Genomic DNA, 24,909 nt, shown 5'->3' with positions numbered 1-24,909 from the left:
ACGTTGGAGTAGGATTAGTAAAACTGACCCAGCCAAAGTCCAACACTTTTCTTAATGTTGCTTACTTTGAAGTGGAAATAGTAAAATTGTCCCCTACAACTGTAATATTTATCTGTGAATCTTTTGTTTTTCATTTTTAAAATATTTATTTTTTTACTTGTATTTTAAAAGTTATTTTAATTTCGTTTTTTAATTAAGTATTTAAATTTTTGACATAATATTATGTTTACTATTTTATAACTATAGATACGTATATATTTATATACCCATAATATTTGATATAGAGTGGTTTTATTATTATCATTTATTTTATTATTCATGTTAATTTTTTTTGTTATGATTATTTACATATGTTTATTATTTTTTACATCTACTTTAAATAATTTATTTATATTTTATGTTTTTAATTTTTTTTAAAGTTAATATATTGCATAATTTAAAAACTTTAATAAACTTGCCTATAGACGTCATCTTCTATATTATTGCAGTCAATATGGAGTCCTTCACATACAAAGTATAGGATTATGTTCGTCTAATCCTCAGCATTATTTTTGGTGATATTTTTCTGTTTAAATATTTTTGACTCTGATATTTCTTCATACAACCCCATTTATCATTTGTTATGACCTTTGTAATATCATATATTATAGATGACAATTGCTCTTGGGTGGTCAAAGTAGAATCACTCATGACCATGGTTTGGCATGCATCCATTACTCATAATGACCAGGACAGCATCCAGTCGTGATAATTCATGGTTCCTCTCTGAGGTATTTACCTTCTGTTGGTAGCCATGCAAGAATACGGTCAAAACCTACAAGTGGTCCTTCAGAGAATGCATGTACAATCATGCCATGGCAGAACTAGCTTGGCAACATATCATATTGGTTCTAATAAGACTAACCAATCACATCTATCCATGTACTCATGGAAGGACTTGAGTCCAATAATATAGAGCCTATGTTCATAAAGTTACCTTGGGTTGTATGAGGTAAAACCAAGAATGACAATGGTTCACCCCTTTTAACATAAATGGAAGGAATGTCACTACTTCTCTACTAAGCGAGTACATCTGTAAAACATACAGAACAAAATATGTTATGTTTATCAACAGCTTTTCTGTAAATATCTTGGTTGAACTTCACAAAACATCCAAGTATTAACAAGCATTGGAAATGCAATAGGTCTCGCAGCATTAGAGTTAGTGCATTTAGAATTGTTTATGGGTTTTTTGTTGTAAATCTTTTGCATTTTTTTTTTTTTTTGCCAATGCTAAAGAATTACAAATCAAAAAAGCAATAAACAATTGTAAAAGCTGTAACTAAAAATCCTACGAGACCTATTGCACTGTGTGAGGGTGAGGTGTTGAGGGTGAGTGAGGGTGGGGGTGAGTGAGGAGTTGAGTGTGAGTGAGGTGTTGAGGGTGAGTGAGGTGTTGAGGGTGAGTGAGAGTGAGAGTGAGTGAGGGTGAGGGTGAGGGAGGGTTATTGCGAGTTAGGATGAGGGGTTGAGGGTGGGTGATGGTGAGGGTGAGGTGTTGAGGGTGAGTGAGGATGAGTGAGGGTGAGTGAGGAGTTGAGGGTGAGTGAGGGTGAGTGAGGGTGAGTGAGGGTGAGTGAGGGTGACTGAGTGTGAGTGAGTGTGAGTGAGGGTGAGTGAGGGTGAGTGAGAGTGAGTGAGGGTGAGGTGTTGAGGGTGAGTTGTTGAGGTTGAGGTTTTGAAGGTGAGGTGTTGAGGGTGAGGTGTTGAGGGTGAGGTGTTGAGGGTGAGGTGTTGAGGGTGAGGTGTTGAGGGTGATTGAGTGTGAGTTAGTGAGGGTGAGGTGTTGAGTGTTAGTGATGGTGAGGTGTTGAGGGTGAGTGAGGGTGAGGGTGAGTGAGGGGGAGGGGGAGGCGTTGAGGATGAGTGAGGTGTTTAGGGTGAAGTGTTGAGGGTGTGGGTGAGGAATTGAGGGTGAGGGAGGGTGAGTGTGGGTGAATTGTTGAGGGTGAGTGATTGAGGGTGAGGTGTTGAGGCTGATGTTTTGTGGGTGAGTGAGGGTGAGATGTTGATGGTGAGTGAAGGTGAGGTGTTGGGTGAGGCGTTGAGGGTCAGTGAAGTTGAGGGTGGTTGAGTGAGGATGAGTGAGAATGAGGGTGAGTGAGGAGTTGAGGGTGAGTGAGGGTGAGGTGTTGAGGGTGAGTGAGGGTGAGTGAGTGTGTGATGTTGAGGGTGATTGAGGATGAGTGAGAGTGAGGGTGAGTGAGGATTTGAGGGTGAGGCGTTGAGGGTGAGGCGTTGCTGGTGAGTGAGGGTGAGAGTGATTGAGTGTGAGTGAGTGTCAGTGAGGGTGAGGTAGCGTCTTACTGATTGCCCGTGAAAAGCCCAATTATCTTCTTATATGTGAAAAAGAATGAAATGCGATAGGTACATTTTACAAAAAATATTTTGAGCTTATGTGTTGTATTTATTGTTATTAAATAGCACTCGCTCGGTAGGGAGGCTACTTCAGAGCTGATAAAAACAGAATTATACATTTAATAAACTGTCATTGTTCGTCCTGTGTGTTTAAGCGTAGTTGAGACATTGACAGCACGAGTCTGAAATATAAATGAAAACAACGCAGCAGGACCCGGCGCCTTTTCATCCCTAAAAGTATTTACCATTTGAGGAAGGACAAGGCGCGAACCCGAAATGCATCGAGGGGTGTGATGTACAAGTTGTCTATCTAGAATGTGAACGATTGTCCGATAAAGTATTTCAATCAATCATGCAATAGAAATATAGAAAATTATTTTCAGCTAAGAAAAGACAAATGCACCAGTTTACGTTGGGATGACTGAATGCCAGCCACGGATACAAGAAAAGTTATCAGGGATTCCAGGCTGCAATCGCGTAGAGTGTTAGGGGGTGTGAGGGGGGGAGGATGAGTGAAGTTATTTGCGTAAGAGAGTGTGTGAGTGTGTTAGTGTGAGGGTGAGTAAGTGTGTGTGAGGCTGAAGGTGTGTGATGGTGTATGAGGGAGATGTTGTTTTAGCGTTACTGAGCGGGTGTGAAAGAGTGTGATAGTTTTGTTGTGTGAGGGTGATGTTAAGAGTGTGTGTATATGTTAATAATAATTAAGTAATGTGTTGTTTGTAACAAAAGGTGTCACATGTCCCCTTTGTATTACTTCTGTCTTATGTGTATATTAGTATGTAATTTTAAATGTGGCTGGAGGTGGCATTGGAAATGCAATAGGTCTCGCAGCATTAGAGTTTGTGCTTTTAGAATTGTTTATGGTTTTTTTTTTTTTATCTTTAGCATTTTTGTTTCCTGTAGGCAATGCTAAAGAATTACAAAGAAAAAAAGCCATAAACAAATCTAAAAGCTCTAACTCAAATGCTCCGAGACCTATTGCATGCACCCATTCAGTTGTTGGCCTCTCAGCTGAGTCTGCCAACTAGACAACAAAGTGGAGGTGGGGCGGTTAACTAATGAGGCAGTAAAAAAAAAATGCGTTCTGAATTAGTGAGACCGTGGCAGAAGTGCAGGCTACCTGACTCTGAACTATCCCACAAAGTGGGTCATCACACTGCCCTCCAAAAACTAACAAAGGGAGCTAAGCGGCCCTCCTGTCCTTTACAAGTGACCCCTGGGTAACAGCAGCATTGGGCTGATGTGTCTCAACTCAACACCAAGAGATATGTTAAATAAGGGGGCATATAAATAAACTGTACTTGCATGTGTTCTGTCAGGCCCCTAGCCAGAAGTAAGTGTTTTGGGGGGATCATCAACAAACAACAGTGGTTGCGTGTGTGTGTGTGGGAGGGGGTCTCACATCAGAATAGTTTTTTGAAAAACCTTTCAAAATGGTGTGGCTTTGAAGAATGAAGTGCGGATGTGCTGCTGCAACCGCAGATTGGAATCCGGCCCAACTTGCCATCCAGCGGTGGCCCACGAAGCACCAACGTGCTTTAATGTTAACTTCCGCTCTCGGCGCCTTAAGATACCATTCTGTAGGTACTCTATAAATTGTTTTAACGTAGGTGGTCGCCTGCTACAAGATTCAATTCTAACCTGGAAGTTGTGGAAAGTGTGAGAAGTTGGCCTGATGTGCAGTGTTCACTATTCTAGTGATCACTATATATCAGTCCAAACAACCCTTATTGATGATTGGTTGTAAGTCAACCTTATAGACCAGCTATCCTAGTAGCATGGATACGAGCAGTCTAAGGCTAAGACTCTAGAGGGCGTGTTAAGCCAGCTGTTTTACCATCACATTACCCCTTGAACACCCAGTGAAAGGACACCACACAAGTGTTATGAAAATAAACAGTGTATTTATTAGAATCACAACAACCCTGTACTCTTTATGAGGACAGTGTGCTAGGCACACAACAAAACTCTTACGAAAATACTTTTAAGTTAGCACGTTACACAAATGCCCGAGGGGCACGAAAAACCATATACACTAGTAAGTGGTTTCTCTGCTCTTTCTAGCTAAGATGATGGATGGTGCCGGTGGGGGAGGGTGGCACTGAAGATCTCTCCGGCCCCTGGAGTCATCAGGTAGCTTGCTGCAGGAGAGATAAGAAAAGGGGCGGCGTCCGCCCAGCGCACAAAGGCGGTGGATGAAGGCTCTCCACCAATAACCCCGGCAGGAGGCGGGTGAGGAGAGGGAGGGTTAGTCGATGGTGAGGGGGTGCAGTGGCTGCTCTGGGAGGTCCGGGCACAGCAGCACCCCTCCCGGCCAAGCTCCGGAGACAGTAGCTTCTCTTGGACCGGCTGCTGGTAATGGATTAATGGGCAGAGGGGAGGCGGTGTGGGAGGGGAAGATGAAAGAGGCTGGGCATGGGCGGGGAAGGCAGTCGAGACACAGAGCACACAGTGAAATAGAGGAGAGGCAGGGGCGAGAGAGCTGAGAAGAGGAGGAGGAATGCAGGAAGAAGTGTGTGTGTGGGGGGTTGTTAAAATAGAGGTGGCGTTGAGAGAGGAGGAAAACCCAAAGAAATCTCAAATTAAAAAAGAGAAATAGGCTTCTTCCGGCTGGATATGAAATTACAAGTCTGATGTTGAGGGTTTCTGCTGGTAGAAATCTGTTTTCAGATAGTCGGACAAATCTGACGGATGCTAAAAGTGACTAACTCGAACCAGGAGGCAGAGCCTATTTAGCTGCATCTCCGCGTATGTCCGCCCCGCTTAAGCAGCACTACAAAGAAAGACTGAATATTTATTTTAATATATTTAAAAAGTAAGGGTTGTTGGAGAAATGGCTGTACATCCACCCACCCAATAAGAGTGGGCAGACAAATAGTCACCTGGAAAGAATACTTTCTAAACTTTAAAAAGTTGACAATAAGCAACTGGAAGGAAGAGATGGGGCTGCGCGAAGGGTCAAAACAATGGCAAGTCCCAATTGTGTGCAGATGGGTTTGGTGAGGCTAATTAATAAAAACATCGTTAAACATTGAAGATTACAGGTTTCGTACTTACGACGTGCAAAAGTCACGAAGTAGGGCTGACACTTGTTTTGCTCAAAACACAGACAAGGCAAGGCTAAACTGCTTGGAGGCGATTTGCTAAGCAGGAGTGACGGTCTTTTCTATTTGTGAAAGAGACATTCCTTTTAGCCAAACATGGTGTCGATTTCTCTGTTGATTCGACCCCTTCTATTCCTGACTCTGCTTGCCGGTCCATGCAAATGAAAAATCCCTTGTTTTACGCCCCTACCAGGTGTTTCTAAATGTTAATGTGCGTGTATATGTTTTATAAGACACAGCCAGTGAGATAACAGGAGGTTATCGCCCCGCCCCCACAAACACATGCTGGCCGGAGACAAAAGGCAGCTGGAGTATGTGTGACCCCGGATCCCTGAGTCCTGTTTGTTAAAGCATGTAGACTTTGTTTATGTTGGGCGCATGTTATCATGTTTTGTTTTAGAGAGCTCAAAGAGAACCCTGACACGCGCCTTACCAATAGCAGAGAGGTCTGGGTGGGCGAGATATGCATTTTACGATAACTAGGGTTAAGGGGCTTTCCTTTACGTACTGAAAGATCTGCGGCAGGAAGTTGTCAACGTAAATAAACACCTGGATACAAACCAAATTGTCCTATGCCTACTTTGTACAAACGTGCAGGTAAGAGCAGAAAAAGAAACACCTGGATGCATTAGCGACTTCGCAGAATTCTGTAAGAAGTGCTGCGACTGCTAGAGGTGGAAGGTGAATATGCCACAAACCGACCCGCACTTCCGACACAGTTCTGGGCAGTGAAGCGGAGGGCGGTCTGAAGTTGAATTGGGAAAAGCTTGTGCTGAGTGTTTGGTTACAGTTCTGGGCGGAGGCAGGAGAAGCTTGTGCTGGAGTTCCTAGGATGGGCGGTGCTGGCAGACTACCATTTACGTAGTAACAACAAGAAAGGGTGGAGGGGGCAGGGGAGGAGGGGGCAGGGGAGGAGGGGTCCGGGGAGGAGGGAAGGGCCAGAGGGACTTGATGGGAGTGGTGGGGGGGAGGGGGAGGGTATAGAGAGGGAGAGGAGGAGAGACAGGACAGGGGGAAGCAGCAGAGACACGGCGGGTAAAATAAACAAACAAGCCTTTCACCGTAACACGGCTGGCAGGGGAGGGGGCGGAGAGGGGAGAGGTGCGACACGGCAGTAGGAGGAGGAGGGGGGAGGAGAGTAGGGGAGGCACGGCCTAGCGGCAGGCAGGCAGGGGAGGAGAGGAGGAGGGGGGAGGAGAGTAGGGGAGGCACGGCCTAGCGGCCGTGCAATCAAGTAGTGAGGGGGCGGAGCTGGGGGAGGCTGTGAGAGAGAGTAGGCAAGGCAGGCGGCTGGGGGCATGTGCACGCGCTTTTAAGCTCAATGCACATGCGCATTGAGCTTAAAAGTCACGGGCACTGCAAGGAATCGCCACGATTCCTTGCAAGTTAGATAAAGTCTGGATGAGCCCCTATAGTCTCGCTTGCTCGATGCGCATGCGCATCGACAGGCGAGACCTAAAAATTAATATAGAAATACTTGAGAGAAGAAATGTGCAGGAAAGGCATAACAGTCCGGGTTCCGAGCCAACCACAGCACCGAGACATCCCTCATCGCAGCCACCGACGACATCCGAGCCCTGCTCGACAATGGGGAAACAGCGGCCCTCATCCTCCTGGACCTCTCTGCAGCGTTCGACACCGTCTGCCACCGCACCCTAGTGCAACGCCTCAGCAACATCGGGATCCAAGAAAAGGCACTGCAGTGGATCATCTCATTCCTCGCCGGAAGAACACAAAGAGTCCGCCTCCCCCGTTCCGATCCGAGGCCACCGAAGTCATCTGCGGCGTACCCCAAGGATCTTCGCTCAGCCCAACCCTCTTCAACGTCTACATGAGACCTTTTGCAAACATCGCACGCCAACACAACCTCAACATCATCTCCTACGCCGACGACACACAGCTGATCCTCTCTCTCACCCGAGACCCCGACACCGCCAGAACGAGCCTACACGAAGGGATGAAAGACGTCGCCGAATGGATGAAGAACAGCCGCCTGAAACTGAACTCAGACAAGACGGAAGTCCTCATCCTGGGAACATCGCCCTCCGCCTGGGACGACTCCTGGTGGCCCCACACCCTGGGCACCGCTCCCAAGCCAACAGACCACGCACGCAACCTGGGCTTCATCCTGGACTCCTCCCTCTCGATGACCAGACAAGTCAACGCCGTCTCGTCATCGTGCTTCAACACCCTGCGCATGCTCCGTAAGATCTCCCGATGGATCCCCACCGAGACCAGGAAGACCGTCACCCAGGCACTCGTCACCAGCCGACTGGACTACGGGAACACCCTCTACGCGGGAACCACAGCCAAACTACAGAAAAAACTCCAGCGCATAAAGAACGCCTCCGCCAGACTCATCCTGGACATCCCCCGATGCAGCCACATCTCCGGGCACCTGAGGGACCTGCACTGGCTCCCCGTCAGCAAAGGGATCACGTTCAGGCTTCTCACCCACGCACACAAGTCTCTCCACGACCTGGGCCCCAAGTACCTCAACGACCGCCTGACCTTCTACACACCCACACGCCAGCTACGTTCCACAAGCCTCGCCCTCGCCGCCGTACCACGCATCCGAAGAGCCACCGCCGGAGGAAGATCCTTCTCCTACCTGGCAGCCAAGACATGGAACTCCCTCCCCATCCACCTCCGGCTGACACAGGACCACCTCGCCTTCAGGAAACAACTCAAGACCTGGCTGTTCGAGCAGTAGCAACCCCCTCCCCCCAGCGCCTTGAGACCCTTCCGGGTGAGTAGCGCGCGATACAAATGCCATGATTGATTGATTGATAGAACATATTTTGATCTTGTCTCAAACCCAGGTTGATCATTGTCAGGAAGCTTTCATCCTAAGCCTCAAGGTTCAAGAGTCTAAATCATATTTTTTCTTCCAGATCCTTTCAGGAGTCCAAACCTTGAGCCGCTTGCTGCCAGGAGGACTAGAGCTTACCATAGAAGATGTAATTTCCAGGGTGCACCTCTGTGAGCTTGCCCATGTCGGGGACAGGGTGACTACATGAGGGAGTAGAGCCAATGCTGGTTCGAGGGCACTCCACCCCAGCCTTCTGGAGCCTGAAAGTAAAGAGAAAGCAAAGCTCAATGTCTGGGTAAATACCTTCAGGGTGTTTGATGGGTAATAGAGATGGCGACAAGAACAAGTGGCTGGGGTTACTGTTTGCTGGGGACAGAGGGGTACCACAATTTGAGTGCAAGTGTCCAGGAAGGAAAGTATGTAATCGAAATAAATGATTGCTCAACAATTTGTGGATTAAAGTTGTGGGCATGCCATGTTATATAATGCCAAGTAAAGGCAGTTAATCCTTCCAAAGATCTTGAAAGATACTAAAAACACTTAAAGATTGACTGCATCATGAAATGTCTATGGCAGCGTAAAGCTCAGTGGGGTAATTAAAGGTAATAACCATTTAATAGCAAGTCATTTGGTTTAAACTCGGGAGATGTGGAATGCTGTTACCAGCCAGGCTGCAGGATAATCACTCTTCACATCTGGATAACATTTTAGAGACTGGAGTCTGTGGATATGCCAGTGGCTCTAAAAGCCGGAGACCAAAGTTATAAGACTGGATTTGTGACTTGAATTGAGGATTATCGGGTTAGTCAGTCAGTCAAATGTTCTTTATTCGATAACTTAAAATCATAAAATAAAAATATACATCGTACATTAGAAGTGGCTAAAACGTTCACAGATATTAAGAATAATGACAAAACATTTAAAAGGAATCCATAAAATCCACTGAAACGAAACTATAAAATGCACCACTTATTCAGGATAAAAATATCTCGGTCATTAGGACTGAGAATCCATCAGGGCTGGGCGTTTCTTTCTTAGTCACAAAGCCCCTGCTAAAAAGCTGCCCACACTAAAGCAGACTTTAACACTTGCCATCATCTGTAGAAATAAAAGGGCAGATCTGACCTTCACAAAATCCATCCCTCTCAAAGGGGAGAATATACTTTTGTCTCAGGGCACAGTAATGATCGCAGAACATGACAAAGCGCGTAGTGTCTATAGGCGAGAAGTTATTGCGACTGCAAGGGCCCAAGTTGGTTCCTGTATTCCAACTTTGGGGTTCAGCTAAAAACCAGTGCATAAGATTCAACCTAAATCTGATAAGGAGGAACCGGTGTACAGGAGTGGTAATTACATAGAAGTAAGGTTCAATCGCAGGGCTCAATTTTAATTAAACATGTGCCCGGACCAGGGGTTTCCCTAGTTCGCTAGCTTCTCTTTCAGCCTGGGCCAGGGATAAGAAGTGTGATTATCTGGTCAGTTCGATCCAAGAGGGCCGCCCGCCAGCCGCTATGGCAGCGGGATCCCTGATTCTGCTCCCCTAGCAGAAGACCTCCTGTCATGTCGAGAGAGCCAGCTAGGCATGTCACTGCCTTAAGTGTAGCTGCCGGCACAGGGAACCCACTTAAGGCAGGTTTGAAGGTTGAACATGTGTCATGTTTTTTCTGCCACCATGGCATTTATATTTTGTATTTTACAAACATACTACGAAAATAGGAGCTCCTGTAAATGGGGCCAGAGAACGGGATTCCGCCATCATCTATAGGACCACCTACCTAGTCCAGCGTGATCCTGCCTAAATTGACTCCATCCGAGTAGGTACCAGGATTTTGGCATATCTGCAACCACCACCTACAGCCCCAAGGTGTATTTATGTCTTCTCAAACAACTCCTATGTTGATGAATTACATGGTTCATGTGTCTAAAAAGGTTTCATTTTTTTTATTTTCTCATGTGGATCACACTTGGCTGCACCTCAACGCAATGTTTTCTGTTTCCCCATTAATTCCTGGATATCAAACTTATGTTTAAAAACCCCCAAAACAATGAGGGGTTCATATTTAAGAAATCTAATTTAAATCTGCAATTGAACCAGCAACAGATAATAGACTAAAATTATTCTAAGGGACTGATTAGACAGATACATAACACCAGGAAGTTGAAGAATGTTATGGTTTGGATTATTTGGTATTGAATTGGGGGGGGGGGGCAATTTCGGTCTCCTTTGCATAAGGCATGATAAAATGGCCAAAAAACTGTCATTATGATTGAAATAGGTTGCGACTCACAAACAGACCAATAACTAAATCCCTGGTGCTCAGCATAGGTGCTGGGGAGACCAGATACACGTCAGATTTCAGGATAACCATCTGACTTTTAAGATCTGAGCTCCATCTAGAGTCATCATATGTAAATGTATTAACATATCTGAACAAGCATTTACAATGCAACGGTTTCGCCTTTGTAAAAGTTAGAGGTATTGGCATTGTAAATGACAAATTTTGTATTTATGTGTTGGTTTTGAAAACAGATAAATAAATGGCATTGTCATTTACAATGCCAATAGCTTAATCTCTCACAAATGCGAGACCTATTGCATTTGCACACACACACAGAGCACAAACACACACACAGAGCCACACACACACACGCGCAGGAGGCAAGCATGACTGACAACATGGGCGCGCAGGAGGCAAGCATGACTCACAACATGGGCACGCAGGAGGCAAGCAAGACTGACAACATGGGCACGCAGGGGGCGCGAAGGAGGCAAGCATGACTGACAACAGGGGCGCGCAGGGGGTGCGCTCGGCATCACACGTCAATCACCACAAACTGTTACCACGTACAGGCGGCCGGAGTAACAGATCAATCAAAGGCAAAGAAACCATATTTAAAGACCGCAGAGATCAGACCACTGTGCGGGTGGGCGGGCACACCCAAATACAGACACATTTACCCCATACACCCAGGAAGCATTATAGGAGCTTTAACGGGCACATGCAGCGCTACAAAACAGGGGATTACTATTAAACGAGGAGGCACTGCTGAGAGGGGGCAGTGGGAGTGGCGGGGGGTAAGCACACGGCACGAGGCTGAGGACAGCGGTCAGAGGTGAAAGGGCACCCAGTTTTGAAGAAGGGCACGGGTGCGAGGTCCAAGAGTGAAGAGAGAGTGGGTAGGTCACGTTGGAGAGACTACAGCACAAGCAGGGTGGAGGGTGGGGTGGACACGTTAGTGAGACAGCAGGACAGGCAGGGTGGACACGTCAGTGAGACAGCAGGACAGGCAGGGTGGACACTTTAGTGAGACAGCAGGACAGGCAGGTTGGGAGGGTGGGGTGGAACACACGGAACCCCGTACACCCAGGTAGCATTATAGGAGCTTTAACGTGCACACGCAGCGCTACAAAACAGGGGGTTACTATTAAACGAGGAGGCACTGCTGAGAGGGGGCAGCAGGCATGGCGGGGGGGGGGGGTAAGCACACAATGCATGCAACAGCATGAACAGAAGGTAGGTAAGGCTGTAGGGGGCCAGTTTTCTTTCTTTTGTTTCCACATCTTGCCTTTCCAATACACTCTCAGGAGCTGCACATCAGATGCTATTTAGGGGCCTTGCCCTTTGATGATACTCTCAGAAGTAAAAAGAAGGCTGTTGAGCAGTGACGTAGCGCGGCCTTTAGGGCCCCCCTTGCAAGAAACCTGGAGGGGGGCCCTGTGGTACCCACACCACATGCACTGCAGATGTACTTCACTTCTGTTGCCCGAGCAGATGAGCTGCAATAGAGCTGAAGGAATGTCAATGATAACTGATAGCTGTGAATGAATGGTTGATCGGATGGCTGGATGAAGGGTGGATGGATGGGTAGATGGGTGCTCAGATGGACGGGATATACAGATAATTAGATGCAGCGAATGAAGAATTAAAGTGGAAAGAATACAGAGATAAAACAGTAGGAGAGTACTGGTGGAGAGGGAGAAGCATTCAGATAGAAGAGTTAGAGAGAGAAAAAGAGAGAGAGAAAAAAGCTGAAGGGTGGCAACTGGCAAGATACCCAGATAGAGGGAACCACAGAGAGCTGGGGAAAGATGCAGAGAAGGAGAGAGAGGGCAGATGAAGTGGAAGAGAATGAGGAATAAAGGAAGCCCAATAAAATAAAACACAAACAACTGTGCGCTTGCTTTATTATAATCACATTCGCAGCATATTTATGTGGAAAAGAATCCTTTCGTGAGGTGTACCACCCAGTCTACTAAGGAGCCTATTCCCACAGGCAGACCTTGGTTTTCCTGAATATGAAAGTAACTAAATTGTATTTTGTTTCTTCCGATAGTGAGTCGAAATAGAGCGCTGCAGATGTTGTTAACCGTATTAAGCCTGGCATCTCGTCTTCAAACAACAGACCAGGAAGAGGGTCTCCTCTGGGATGTGGAAATATCACCAATAATACCCCCCCCGTCTCCCCCCTCCAGCCTCGGATTGGTAACGCGGGCATTTGGGCAATACCCGAGGGGCTGGTTTCTGAGTTCCTGCTGTGGGCTGCTTTTTTGAGCAGTCTGGGGACGATTTGGGCGGTGGCTCTATTTCCGGAATACAGCCAGCGGCCCAGTGGGTGGCTGAGTGGCCTTTCTGCAGGTAGATGGGCGCTCATTACCACCCCCCACCACCAACACCGCCGGTCCCCCACCCCAGGTTTAGCAATAGGCAGAGGTATCACTCCCTTTGTCTCGCTGGCCGGCCCATTAATGTATGCACATACTGAGCGGGGCAGGGGGCCTCAGTAGAAGTGGCCTCACTTGTTTTCAGGTGTGTTTTACTAGTGTAAACTAATGTGTGCATTTTTTTAAGACCCCCCCCCCCTTCCTTTTAATGCAATTACGCTGAAGCAGTGATTTGATGAAAGGCATTATGCAAATGAAGGCCGATTTTTTTGTGTGTGCCCGGGCCGATTTTCAATCCCAATCCGACCCTGCCCCCCTCCCACCACTTGTAGTAGCACCACCCGCAGTAGCTACGGGGCCCTGTGCCCCTGCCGCTGAGGGCCCGTGCACGTCCGTCATACCTTCAGCATCAAGTAAAAGGTCTTTGAGGAAGCTTATGGAGGGATTCCTGTGATGTCACCCACGGAAAAGCGTGTGCTCTTCCAATACCCACATTGCGTTGAATGGACGACAATGCCGTCTATAACAGTACTCAGGTGTAAGTGTCAATTGGAAGTGCATGATTGTCTTGTAGCCTGAAAAATGTCACTTGCAGAACCAGAGCTCTCTTCCCGTCACCCCCCTCACTCTCGCGCACCCTGAAATGGCCTTAGGGCAGAGTGGGCACTTGACAAATACTCACAATTATACATATGACATGAATAGGTTTTTATGTGGGCGTTTCCTGGAAAACGCCCGCGTCATTTGTGAATTAGGGACCTGAACCTTTTGCAGTAATTATAAGTGTTTAGTGGAAAAATCTGGTAGAGAGATGACAGTGGAACAGACTTACTAAGTGTCTGTGCGCCTGCTGCTCTCGTTTTTGACTTCACAAACCTGTGGATAGTTGCGCATCTTATATAGGGATGCGCATATGCACCTGCAGAAGATTACCTTCTGTGCAATTGTGCATAAAAGTGAAACAGTTCCGGCCTTGAACATGTCTGGCTCCTTAAGGGATACACGTCTGTTCTGCGTCCACACAACGCCCAGGGTTCCTTCCACTACTAACTGATCAAAGGGAGGGACAGTGGGCCACAATCTAACCTTTGCCCTGCTCTGGGCTGCACCCTAGTCCGACCGAGCGCCGCTAGCATCAGTCCTTCTATTTTACCCCTCCAGTAACAGTAAATCTAATTTACAAATGTGCAGATAAGACCAGGCCTGAGTAATATGGCACCACATGCCGAGAGGGCACTAACACACTGCTGTGCCTGCGAACCGAGGGGTTTATTATTTACAAGTCCCACCTTGCGCCGCCGTTGCGTCACTTTTAAAAAGTGACCTACCGGTGGCACAAAGATGTGTGGGGTCGTAATCAGGATTGGCTGTGCAAGTAGGCCTTCTCCAGTCACCTCAGGGCCCCCACAAAACGTGCCGGAGTCATTTGTAAATTTGAGGGGGGTCGCACATTGTACGATATCTCCATTGAATATGCGTATCTTGGGGGGAGGAGCTTGGCGGGCATCCGTGATGGCCGCGTGAGCACAGCGCTCTCCAGACCCCCGCCACTCCCGGCATGATATCCTGAACATATCCTGATTTCTTACAAGGATTAATGGAGAGGAACCTGGGCTGATCTTAATATTGTTTTCGGATTTTGAATTGGACAAGGGGCACCGAAGCTACATTGACTCAAACTTTCGGGGCCCGCCTTGGTGGCGCGCCCGGGTCTTGGTGGGGCTCTGTTGCCGTGTCGGAGTTGAACAACAGCGGCAGGGGGACTCGACTCATGGGTCCCCCTCTTAACTTTCGGTTTCGATTCTGACTCAGGCTATGTCTTCCAACGGAGGTGTCTGGCCGGTACCGAGTCCAGCGGCGCGAGACTGCAGTTGAGCCTTTTGTCTGCTTCGTGTCCCTCCGGGCCGGTTCGCACCTCGTCTTGCCCTCGCTGCTGACTTCTGGCTCCGGCGCCCTGTCTTCCTGTGGCCATTTTCACCAGGTCGCGTGGGTCCCGTGGGGACGCGGTCTCCAATATGAATGGCAGGGGGGACCAAGAGCGGCGGAAGACCAAGACGCCCATTCGCGGGGGCCCGGTCCAGTCTAATATCATGGACCGGTACACACAGTCGAAGGTGTCCCCCGGTGCCGCCTTGTCTGGCCAGAGTGCAGTGGGGCACCCTTCGGAGGCTTCGGCGGAGCCGTCCCTGCAGGACATCATGGGCGCCATCTCGGGTATGAGAGAAACCATCGGCCAACAGTATGAAGCTCTGGCCCACAAAATTGATACTGTGGCTATTGATGTGAGCCTGATTCGGGCCGACTTATCTAAAACCAATGAGAAGGTGAAGTCATTGGACCTCAAGTCATCTAGCCTCACGGCAGACGGAGTTCGGCAACCTCAGAAAGGCGAACGATTTCATGACTCAGCGCTTGGAGGATTTTGAAAACAGGGCACGGCGTTGTAATGTACGTGTTATTGGTGTCCCGGAAAATCCTGATCCGCATTCTGTTGATCTCCTGGTTGAGGACTTGATACAAAACTACCTTTCTCCATCCGGATTGAGCAAATTCTTTGCGGTGGAACGTGCCCATCGTGTTCCCGGTGGCCAGGGCAAGCCAGGCACCCCGCCGAGGCCCATTGTCGCAAAACTTTTTTACTATAGGGACCGAGACGCTATCCTGCAGGCCTCGAGAGCTAAGGGCCCGGTGGCCTTCGAAAATGCCACGGTGAACTTCTATCCGGACTTCTCACAGCTGGTGCAGACGCAGCGAATGGGCTTCCGTGGAGTCAAGAAGCGTCTTCGGGACCTGGGTCTGCGATACGCCATGCTCTTTCCTACCAGGCTGCGAGTGGAGTACAATGAACGGACCCTTTTCTTTGATCGACCTGATTCGGTAAATGACTGGCTGGACTCTCTGCCGGACCGGCCTAATTTCGCTGATCCCACCGAGCACCCGGGTGGTGCCGAGGGTGGCGTGGAGAGTTGAACTTGTTATCTGGGCCCCGGTTTCCGTATCATGTAATTTCTTCCTGGGTTCTGTACTTGAGTGATCTGTTTTCTGTGTACTCTCTTCTCCCCTTATTTCTGTCGGGGTGGCGGGTGGGACAGGGCCTTTTCCTCCTCCGGGGTCTTTTTGTAGAATGGGGGTTTTTGGGCAACAGGCACACTGCATGTTGGGGTGGCTTTTTTGTCTACTGCAGGGGTGCAGGGTGGGGGGTGTTTCCTTGGGTGTTGGGGGGGGGGGGTTGTTGGGGCGTTTGTAGTTTGTGTTTTGTTTTTTCAAGGCGATTCTATTTTGCTACTTGTATTTTCAGTGTCATGCTCATTGGGGGTGGTTTCTGCATTACTTCGTGGGATGGGGGGTAGCGGGTTGAGGTTTATTTCATGGAATGTCAATGGTCTAGGGGATCGTATAAAGCGAGGGGTGGTGTTGCGATGCCTGCGACGTTTGTCTCCCGATATTGTCTTTCTGCAGGAGACACACCTAGTGGGCAATACTTGTCGCGCGATGAATAGGTGGGGCTATCGTCTTGTTGCGCACTCAGGGTTTACAACGGGTTCTAGGGGGGTGGGCATCCTTGTCCGGGCTTCTCTTCCCCTTGCGATAGATGATGTGATCCTCGATGATCGGGGGCGCTATGCCGTCCTCGTGGGACGATATGAGGGCAAGACCCTTTCCCTGTTCACCGTCTATGTGCCCCCTGGCCTGCAGACCTCTACTTTCTCTGATTTGAGCCGAGTTTTGTTGGGACTCCCTGATGGTGCTCTTTTCATGGCTGGTGACTTTAATTCTGTTCTCTCTGGTCTGAGTGATCGTTACCCCCCTAGGGATATTCCTTCGACCCATTTATGGCTGGGTGGCTTTTTGGATACCTTTGGTTTGGTGGACTGCTGGAGACTTATGCACCCCACTCAACTTCAGTATACTTCCCACTCTGGGGCCCATGGGAGTTTGTCTAGATTAGATTACTTCCTAATGCCAGCTGAACAGTCGTCGGCTGTCCGGGAGATTAGGCACCTTCCCCGGGGCATCTCGGACCATTCTCCGCTCTGGCTCTGTTTTGATGCAGGGGTGGAGGCGGCGGGCCGGGTGGCTCCTATCAACCCTTGGTACCTGGCCTCCCCTGAGACCCGTGGTCAGTTGATTACGTCCCTGGACAATTACTTTTTGGATAACGAGGGGTCTGTCTCTTCTGCTGTGTCCCTATGGGAGGCTTTTAAGACAGTAATTCGTGGGCAGGCCCTGTCCCTTATTGCTGAAACCAAAAAGGCAAGGAATCGGGAGGTGGTGGATCTTGAGATGGAAATACTTGAGATGGAGGCTGACCTGGAATCGGGTGTCACTCGTGCCAAACTCCATGCCCTGGGTCTGAAGCAATTTGCCTATAAGTCTCTGGTCACTGATGCGGCCAAAATGATGTTTAGGGAGCAACAGGGTCGTCTGTATGATGTTGGGGACAAAGCGGGTAAGTTACTTGCCTGGTTGGACAAGAAAGAGAGGGCAAATCGAGTGGTGCCTGTGATTCAGACTTTGAATGGTGTGCGGGTGACGGACCCGGTTGGAATAGTGGAATGTTTTGCGGACTACTTTCGTGCGGTTTACTCCCCAGTGTCGGTAAGGGATGAAGACGACTCTCGCCTCTTGCTGCGCGACATAGCTTTGCCCTGCCTCTCCGACTTGGAGCGGTCCTCCGTGGAGGCCCCGTTCTCTACGGACGAAATCGCGACTGCTATTCGCTCTCTTCGTTCGGGCAAGGCTTTGGGCCCGAACGGTTTGCCAATCGAGTTATACAAACTGCGCCCTGATCGGATTGCGCCCTATCTTCGAACAATGTTTTCGGAGTCACGTGAGCGGGGTGCTCTCCCTTATGACCAGCGTCTGGCCACGATTGTGGTAATTTCTAAAGATGGTAAGCCCCGGGATCTTTGTTCGTCATATAGACCCATCTCCCTGTTGAATGTCGAGCCTAAGGTTCTTGCCAAGGTCCTGGCTACTCGCCTCCTAACGGTCATTAGTGACTTGATTCATCCGGACCAATCCGGATTTATCCCGCACCGTAACACAGCTCTTAATCTGTGTCGCCTTCATGGAGCCATCGCGAGGGCGGGGCTTCTGACGGAGCCGGCTATTTTGGCTTCGTTGGATGCCTCGATGGCCTTCAACACGATAGAGTGGCCCTACCTTTGGGCGGCTCTTGAGAAGTTTGGTTTTGGCCCGGGGTTCATCGGGTGGGTGAAGCTGCTGTATACCGACCCCCTGGCACAGGTCGTGGTTAACGGTCGAGTGTCGGCTCCCTTTCCCCTTGGTAGGGGGACCAGACAGGGGTGCCCCTTGTCTCCACTACTTTTTGCTCTCGCATTAGAGCCGCTAGCTGCGTGGATTCGATGGGAACCTTCTCTCAAGGGTATACGTTGGTCCCCAGATTTTGAGGACCGTGTATCGCTTTATGCGGACGACATTCTTCTTTATCTTACTTCCCCGCGTAAATCTTTGAATGTCCTGTTTGACGTTCTCGCCTCGTTTGGTAAGAATTCTGGTTTGCTTATAAACTGGGCTAAATCCTGCATCTATGCTATTTCGGGTGATCTGCCCCCGTTGCCGAATAGATTTCCCATCCAGGTTGTTCAGTCCGGTTTCAAATACTTGGGGTTTTTTATTACATTGGATTCGTCGCTCAGATTTGAACGTAATCTCCTTCCCCCGCTTCATAGATTGAGGCTGGACGTGGCTCGCTGGCGTAAATTACCCTTGTCGCCGCTGGGCAGGGCCGCCCTTTTCAAGATGATGTCCTTGCCCCGATTCCTTTACGCGCTCCAGAATTGCTATGACGATATCCCCGCTACTTATTTCCGAGAGGTCGAGAGTCTACAAAGGCAACTGATTTGGGACGGGCGCCCACGTATTGCACTTGCGAAGCTCACCATCCCTTGGTATGACGGGGGCATAGCACTTCCTGATATCAGGAGATATTATTGGGCTACGCAACTGTCTGCCATTAACCATTCGATGTATTCCTCGGGTCCGGATCCGGCCTTTGAAATGGACAGACTCCAGCTACCGGGTGGTGACTTTAATAGAGCGCTTTACTCTAGGTCGTCTGGGCTCCACCTTACGGGACCGACTAGGATCGCGGTTCGTGTGTGGCGCGCTGCGAATGTGAGCTTAGGGTGGGATGAACGAGTGACGCTGGCGACTCCGCTTTTCGCGTCTGAGCTTTTGGGATGTCTGTGGACAACGAAGGGGTTTGACCGCTGGGACATGATTGGGATCTGTAGAGTGGGTGACGTGTGTGCGAATGGAACGGTGAAGTCCTTCGAGGCCCTTCGGAATGATTATGACCTGAGTGATAGGGAATTTTTTAGATATTTACAGGTCCGTCATGCCCTCACTTCTGTTCTGCCTTCCGGTACCGCTGTCCCCGAGTCCTCCCCCCTTGAAGATCGTATCCTGGACGGTCATATCCCTGATAGCACTATCTCCTTGATTTATAAGAAGCTTATTCACAACCGCACGGACTTGCTCGTTCGACTTCGGGAAGCATGGGTCGGCGACGGGCTGGAATTGGATGACGAGGATTGGCAATTGGCGCTATCTTCTCCGAAAGAGGTCGCCATTCCGGCCCGTCTCCGTAAAAAAAAAAAAAAAAAAAGAATATGCGTATCTTTGGATATCCTCAGCTTGCACGCGCCTTAGTAAATCTGGGCTAATGTTTTCCGCCGTTAATCAAATAAAAAGCACGCAGTACAAAAGATGTAAAATATGTATTGAAAAGGGCGTCATAATTAAGAAGACAGCCAAGCGTGTTCCGAATGGCTCCACGCCGATACGTAGCATATGTGAAACAAATTCAGCAATTAACAAAGCTGAGTTGCTCAGTGTTGCAGCAGGAAGGTGGGAGCAGGTGGCACGCCTCCACAGGCTGCCGGGTCTCTGAGGATGGCTGCAGCCCGTTCTGGCACTCCGGAGATTTCTAATTTAAAACCTCTTTTAAATGCAGGCCATGTTTTCCAATCTGTCTGACTCTTGCACAAGCTTGCCTGAACACCTTCACACTTTCACTGAGGTGAAAACCTATACACGATAAAACTAAGACGATAAAATAAAAATAAACTGCAAACGTGAAAGAGGGGCAAACGTGATTTCGAGTCAGGGTGCTCAAGGGTTGGTGCAGCTGTTGCATAAGGGACGCTGCTTCTAATTGGACAATTAAGAGAGATTTTGCCATACCTGTTCAATCTCGCGCTTCAATAGCAACAGTAACTAGGCGCCAACCATCACCATGGCCCGTACACCAAGAGCCCCCCATGGTAATGGGTGTGGTTTCATTCTGTGATTCCAATGTGCCAATAAACAGGGGGACATTTCTCACAAACACCTCTCGTACAGGAGAACATAATAAGAAACAAGTCAGGTCCCGGGCCGGCAGCCAATCACAGCGCGGCCCGGGGAATGACGTCACGGGGGTGTCCCGGGCCGGCAGCCAATCACAGCGCAGCCCGGGGAATGACGTCACGGGGGTGTCCCGGGCCGGCAGCCAATCACAGCGCGGCCCGGGACACACGGCAACAAGGGGCGGGACTTAAAAAAAGAGTCAGAAACGCCCACGATTTGCGTTCTGACCGGGAAAAAGTGATTGACAACCATGTCTTCCAATGGCTAGCCTCCATTTATGGAGCTAGCCAATGGAAGAAGGGGCGGGTTCAAGCCCCCCATACTGTTCTAACATTAGATTTCGCCTGCGCGAAACGCTGCTTGCGCAGCTTTCGACAGGCGAATCCTAAAAATCTTGCATTGATCCATCCCTCCTAGATGTACTTTGAAGATTCCTGGCCTGCATAATACCTCGCTGATTCACATAACGAGCGTCAGTCATGAATAAAACCAAGTGAAATGTAGCAGATGATATTAAAGTGTCTGAGAAATGATTTTTATACATGTTACCAAATTAGGAGCTGCCAGCGTGCAGCAGTGTTGGGTGCAACCATTAGATAGTATTAAATCTCTAAACTTTATCCCCCAAAAAAATTCAAGATGTAGGCACACATTAGCACCCTTGCTAAAAGTAGTCTCAGGCTCCTTGGAGGAATTGAACCTTCCACCACTCTATACTTTAAATCAGTGGTGTAATACTGAGCGCCCTCCAACACTGACTGCAGCATATTCCTGTTAATCAGAATCTCCACAATTTTATTTATTTTATTGTAATTTTATTTTTAGAATTTTCTATAGCACGAATAAGACCCGGATTAGGGTATCAGAGCACTTTACAAAAAAGCAGAGTAAGAATACAACTTTTCCCAAACAAGATCTGAGAACGTATCAAAACATTTTTAACAAGTTTAGCCAGGTAGCAGAGTAAGAATAAAACTTTTTGCCAATCCATAGGCACCCATTACAATGCAACTCTCAACGCTACAACACACCTGAGATCCAGAGTGACAGGATCAGACCTTAACACTCACATCTTGTGCTCTCTGAAATAGCTTCCTTTCAAGCTGAAAAACATATTCAACCAGCCTTCATATTCTACAGGTCTGTTTGTGAGAGCTCTCCTAGACATCTAGCCAACAAATTAGTCACCTCAGGTAGATCACGTTCTCCTTGGAGCACAGAATCTCTGCACCCAGTTACCCCTTCCTTTAACAAAAACAAAACTCAGGTTTAGTTCAGGACGCTGCAGAAGTGGTGCTGTGGACGCCATCTCTCTTAGTCCCAGAGTACATGCTTTCCCTAGTCCCCCATAGTGACCTCAAGGATTTTTTTCTAGCGAATCCCAGAGACAACCTTCTCAATCCCTCTCTAAGGTACCCATTTCACCTGTCCCAAGTATGATTGACACTAGATTTTGCTGAGACTTTGAATCTTGAATGAGAGCTCCAGAAAGGTAAGGAAGAATGGGAGGACAAGGTTAGGAAGCTTGTGATGGGGCTAGCCAACCAGGAAGAAGAGGACAGGTGAGGGGACAGAACAGATGAGTGAGTGTGAAGAGAGGAAGAGGGGACAGGAGAGGTAAAGAGATCGAGACAGGGATTTGAACAAAGATCAGATAGCATATGTAGCATTTGAGAAAGGGAAGCTGGGGTTAGTAGCAGAGAAAAGGGTTAGCTTAGGGGATGGTGATCCCACCTCAAAGTTCCAGGATTCCACCACTAAGGTAATAAAGGAAAAGATACTCCTATGTGTGCCTGGCACATACATTGTAGGATGTTTCGACAGTTTTGAAATTGCATGAATAGTCCAAGACAGCAACCTTATGGAGCTTTCTCTTGCTAAGGAATTGAGGTCACTGGAAGAATGAATGAGGATCTCAATCAAACTTATGAGTGTATGAAAGATGCTCTGATTAGACGTTTTGGTTTGGAGACAGCCCAATACCTACAGAGGTTGCATCAGAGCAAGAACAAGGACTATGCTACATTTCAGAATTGGTTTCATGATATGGTAGTGAATAATGTGAATGGGTGAGAGGAGTGGAGGCAAATGATTTACACCAACACCAAGGTGCTAGGAGGAACTCAATGGAGCATTTTGAAGTGTTTAGTGCCAGGCAGCATCCAGGCATTGGAGGAAGACTTCCACCATCATGACTGAAGTAACCAGTAACCCCTATTTTTTCTGGGCTCCTAAAAAGTTGCCACAGTGATCGAAACTGAAGATGAAGAGGTGCCTGCCTTCAACCACACTGCGGTGTGCAACATCCGATACACAATAACTGCCCTTTGGTGGTTATAACGCATGACATGGAAACACTTCCCACATAGGATCAAAAACGACAAAGGCAGCATCCTTCCAGCCACATTCTCTACACTGCGTACCTTGCTGGCTATGTGAGCAAGCGCTTTAGTGCCCCACGTAGTGGTAGCAAAAGCTATATAAATCTTGCCATACAATACAATATGAGTGAGAAGGCCTGTCCAAGGCTAAAAACAGCCAAAGACAACAACACTTCCAGCTGTACACCCTAAGCAGTGTAGCACGCTACCCATGCAGGCAAGCGCTTCAGCTCCCCACATAGGGGTAGCAAGCGCTGGTAAACAGCGTTTACAATGCAACTTTTACCACGCACTACCTTTACCACGCAACTTTTACAACGCAAGTCGTTACAACGACTTGCACTGGGGGGCGCTGTAGGATAGGGAATAGTTTAATTTACTATCCAAAACCTTCCCTACTATCCACGGGGACTGGAGTTGGAATAGTAAATTAAACTATTCACTATCCAGCGCCCCCCAACGCAAGTCGTTGTAACGACTTGCGTAGTGAAAGTTGCGTGGTAAAGGCATGCGTTGTAAAAGCACGCATAGTAACGACATACATCCGCAAGCGCTACATAAATGTTGCAATGCAATACAGTCATAAGAGGTGATTAGGAACCTGCAGCAGAGGCCCTGGAAGACACGGCAAATAACTTCCTGTTACCATGGATTGACAGGAAAAGTACAGGATCAGGCAGTCTCGCGACGGGCAGAAGTGAGGGTGGACTACTTGCAACAAGCTTGGGTCCTGATTTGGAATGGTTAATGAGAATAAAGCATATTGTGTATTGATGCATTTATATAGAGTTTCAGACCCCATTGTGGGGCGAGAAAGCACATTATGCTCAATAACATGAGTCTAAGCATTTAATTGGACTGGTCCTTGCAGGACTGCATCACACTTCCTCCACAATGGCCATTCTGTGCCATTCATACCCATCCAGATGGCGCTGCATCGTTATCAAAAATGTTATGAACTGTTTATAAGCAAAGGCCTGAAGTGGCTGAATGCAAACTAAAAACAGTAAACCAACAGGACAGCATTACAAAGCTTTAAGAGAGGCGCAGCAAATGCTGATTAACACAGATTCTTGCGCTGTGCAGACCTCGGCTGCCATGCACAAAAAGCAGCAAAGGAAACATAGAAGTTTATGCATATCATGTATGTCATTCGGTATGAGAGCACGGTGGGGTCATACACATGTTGTAGAAACATGTGATTAACCAGCTGGTGAGAGGCATGGCCACTGGAATTAGGTGACTCTGTGGCCACAGCTTTTTCCGCATAATTAATGATTTTTCAAATATTCCATCCTCTTCTGCACAATCTGCAGATTTTATCCCCAAAAATGTTTTTTTTGTTCCTCCAAATACTTTATTGGTTTTCACAAGGTATACAGGAAGAGAGTAGTACAGTACGCAAGGGTTTCCAAGCCAAAGTTTTACATGTGCATGCATAATGTGAGGTTGGTGCGCCTTAATGGACACACGAGCCTACCTCAGCAATCATTGGCAGCCGATAAACAGGACAGGCAAAAGAAAGGAGAAAGGGAAGAAGAAAAAAAAAGAAAAGAGAAAAAAATGAAAAGAGAAAAGAGAAGAGAAGAGAGTGAGGAGCTACGGTTAGGCGAGCTGGAGCATAGAATTTGCATATCTATACACATGATTGTACAAGGAAGTTCGATATTGGCAACTTTACATAACATGACAGACTGGTGAGTGTACCCATGAAACATATCTCTTGAATACAGTTATACAGACGGAGCGGCAGTGATATGATTCCTTGGTGAGGTCTTTTATTCATGGTGGTTCATAAGAAACTAGGAACGTGTCTAGAGAGTTCCATAGTGTCCTGGCTGACGGTTTCCATGGGGAGTTTTGTAACGCTATGTTGTCAGCCCCTCTGAGCTGGATGATCCAGTTTAACCAGCTAACAAAATAAAAAATAGTTTTTAGCTCAAACGGATCCAAAATTACTAACAAGCATTGGAAATGCAATAGGTCTCGCACCATTAGAGTTAGTGCTTTTAGAATTGTTTATGGGTTTTTTTTGTAAATGTTTAGCATTTTTGTTTCCTGTAGCCAATGCTAAAGAATTACAAATAAAAAAAGCCATAAACATTTCTTAAAGCTGTAACTGAAATGGTCTGAGACCTATTGCACTGTGTGAGGGTGAGGGGTTGAGGGTGGGTG

General features: G+C 47.9%; 1 protein-coding gene across 1 annotated transcript in view; it reads right to left on the bottom strand.

Moving 5' to 3' along the window:
- Positions 1 to 24,909, bottom strand: part of LOC144783757 (D-serine dehydratase-like) — a 667,234-nt gene that overhangs the window by 65,290 nt on the left and 577,035 nt on the right. The window contains exon 5 of the mRNA XM_078662446.1: positions 8,452 to 8,573. Within this exon, the coding sequence (XP_078518572.1) occupies positions 8,452 to 8,573 (122 nt within the window). The remainder of the gene's footprint in view (positions 1 to 8,451; positions 8,574 to 24,909) is intronic.

Source organism: Lissotriton helveticus, chromosome 10 (genome assembly GCF_964261635.1).
Source record: "Lissotriton helveticus chromosome 10, aLisHel1.1, whole genome shotgun sequence".
NCBI lineage: Eukaryota > Metazoa > Chordata > Amphibia > Caudata > Salamandridae > Lissotriton > Lissotriton helveticus.
The sequence above is the reverse complement of the archived record's forward strand: the minus strand, read 5'-3'. Positions and strand labels throughout refer to the sequence as shown.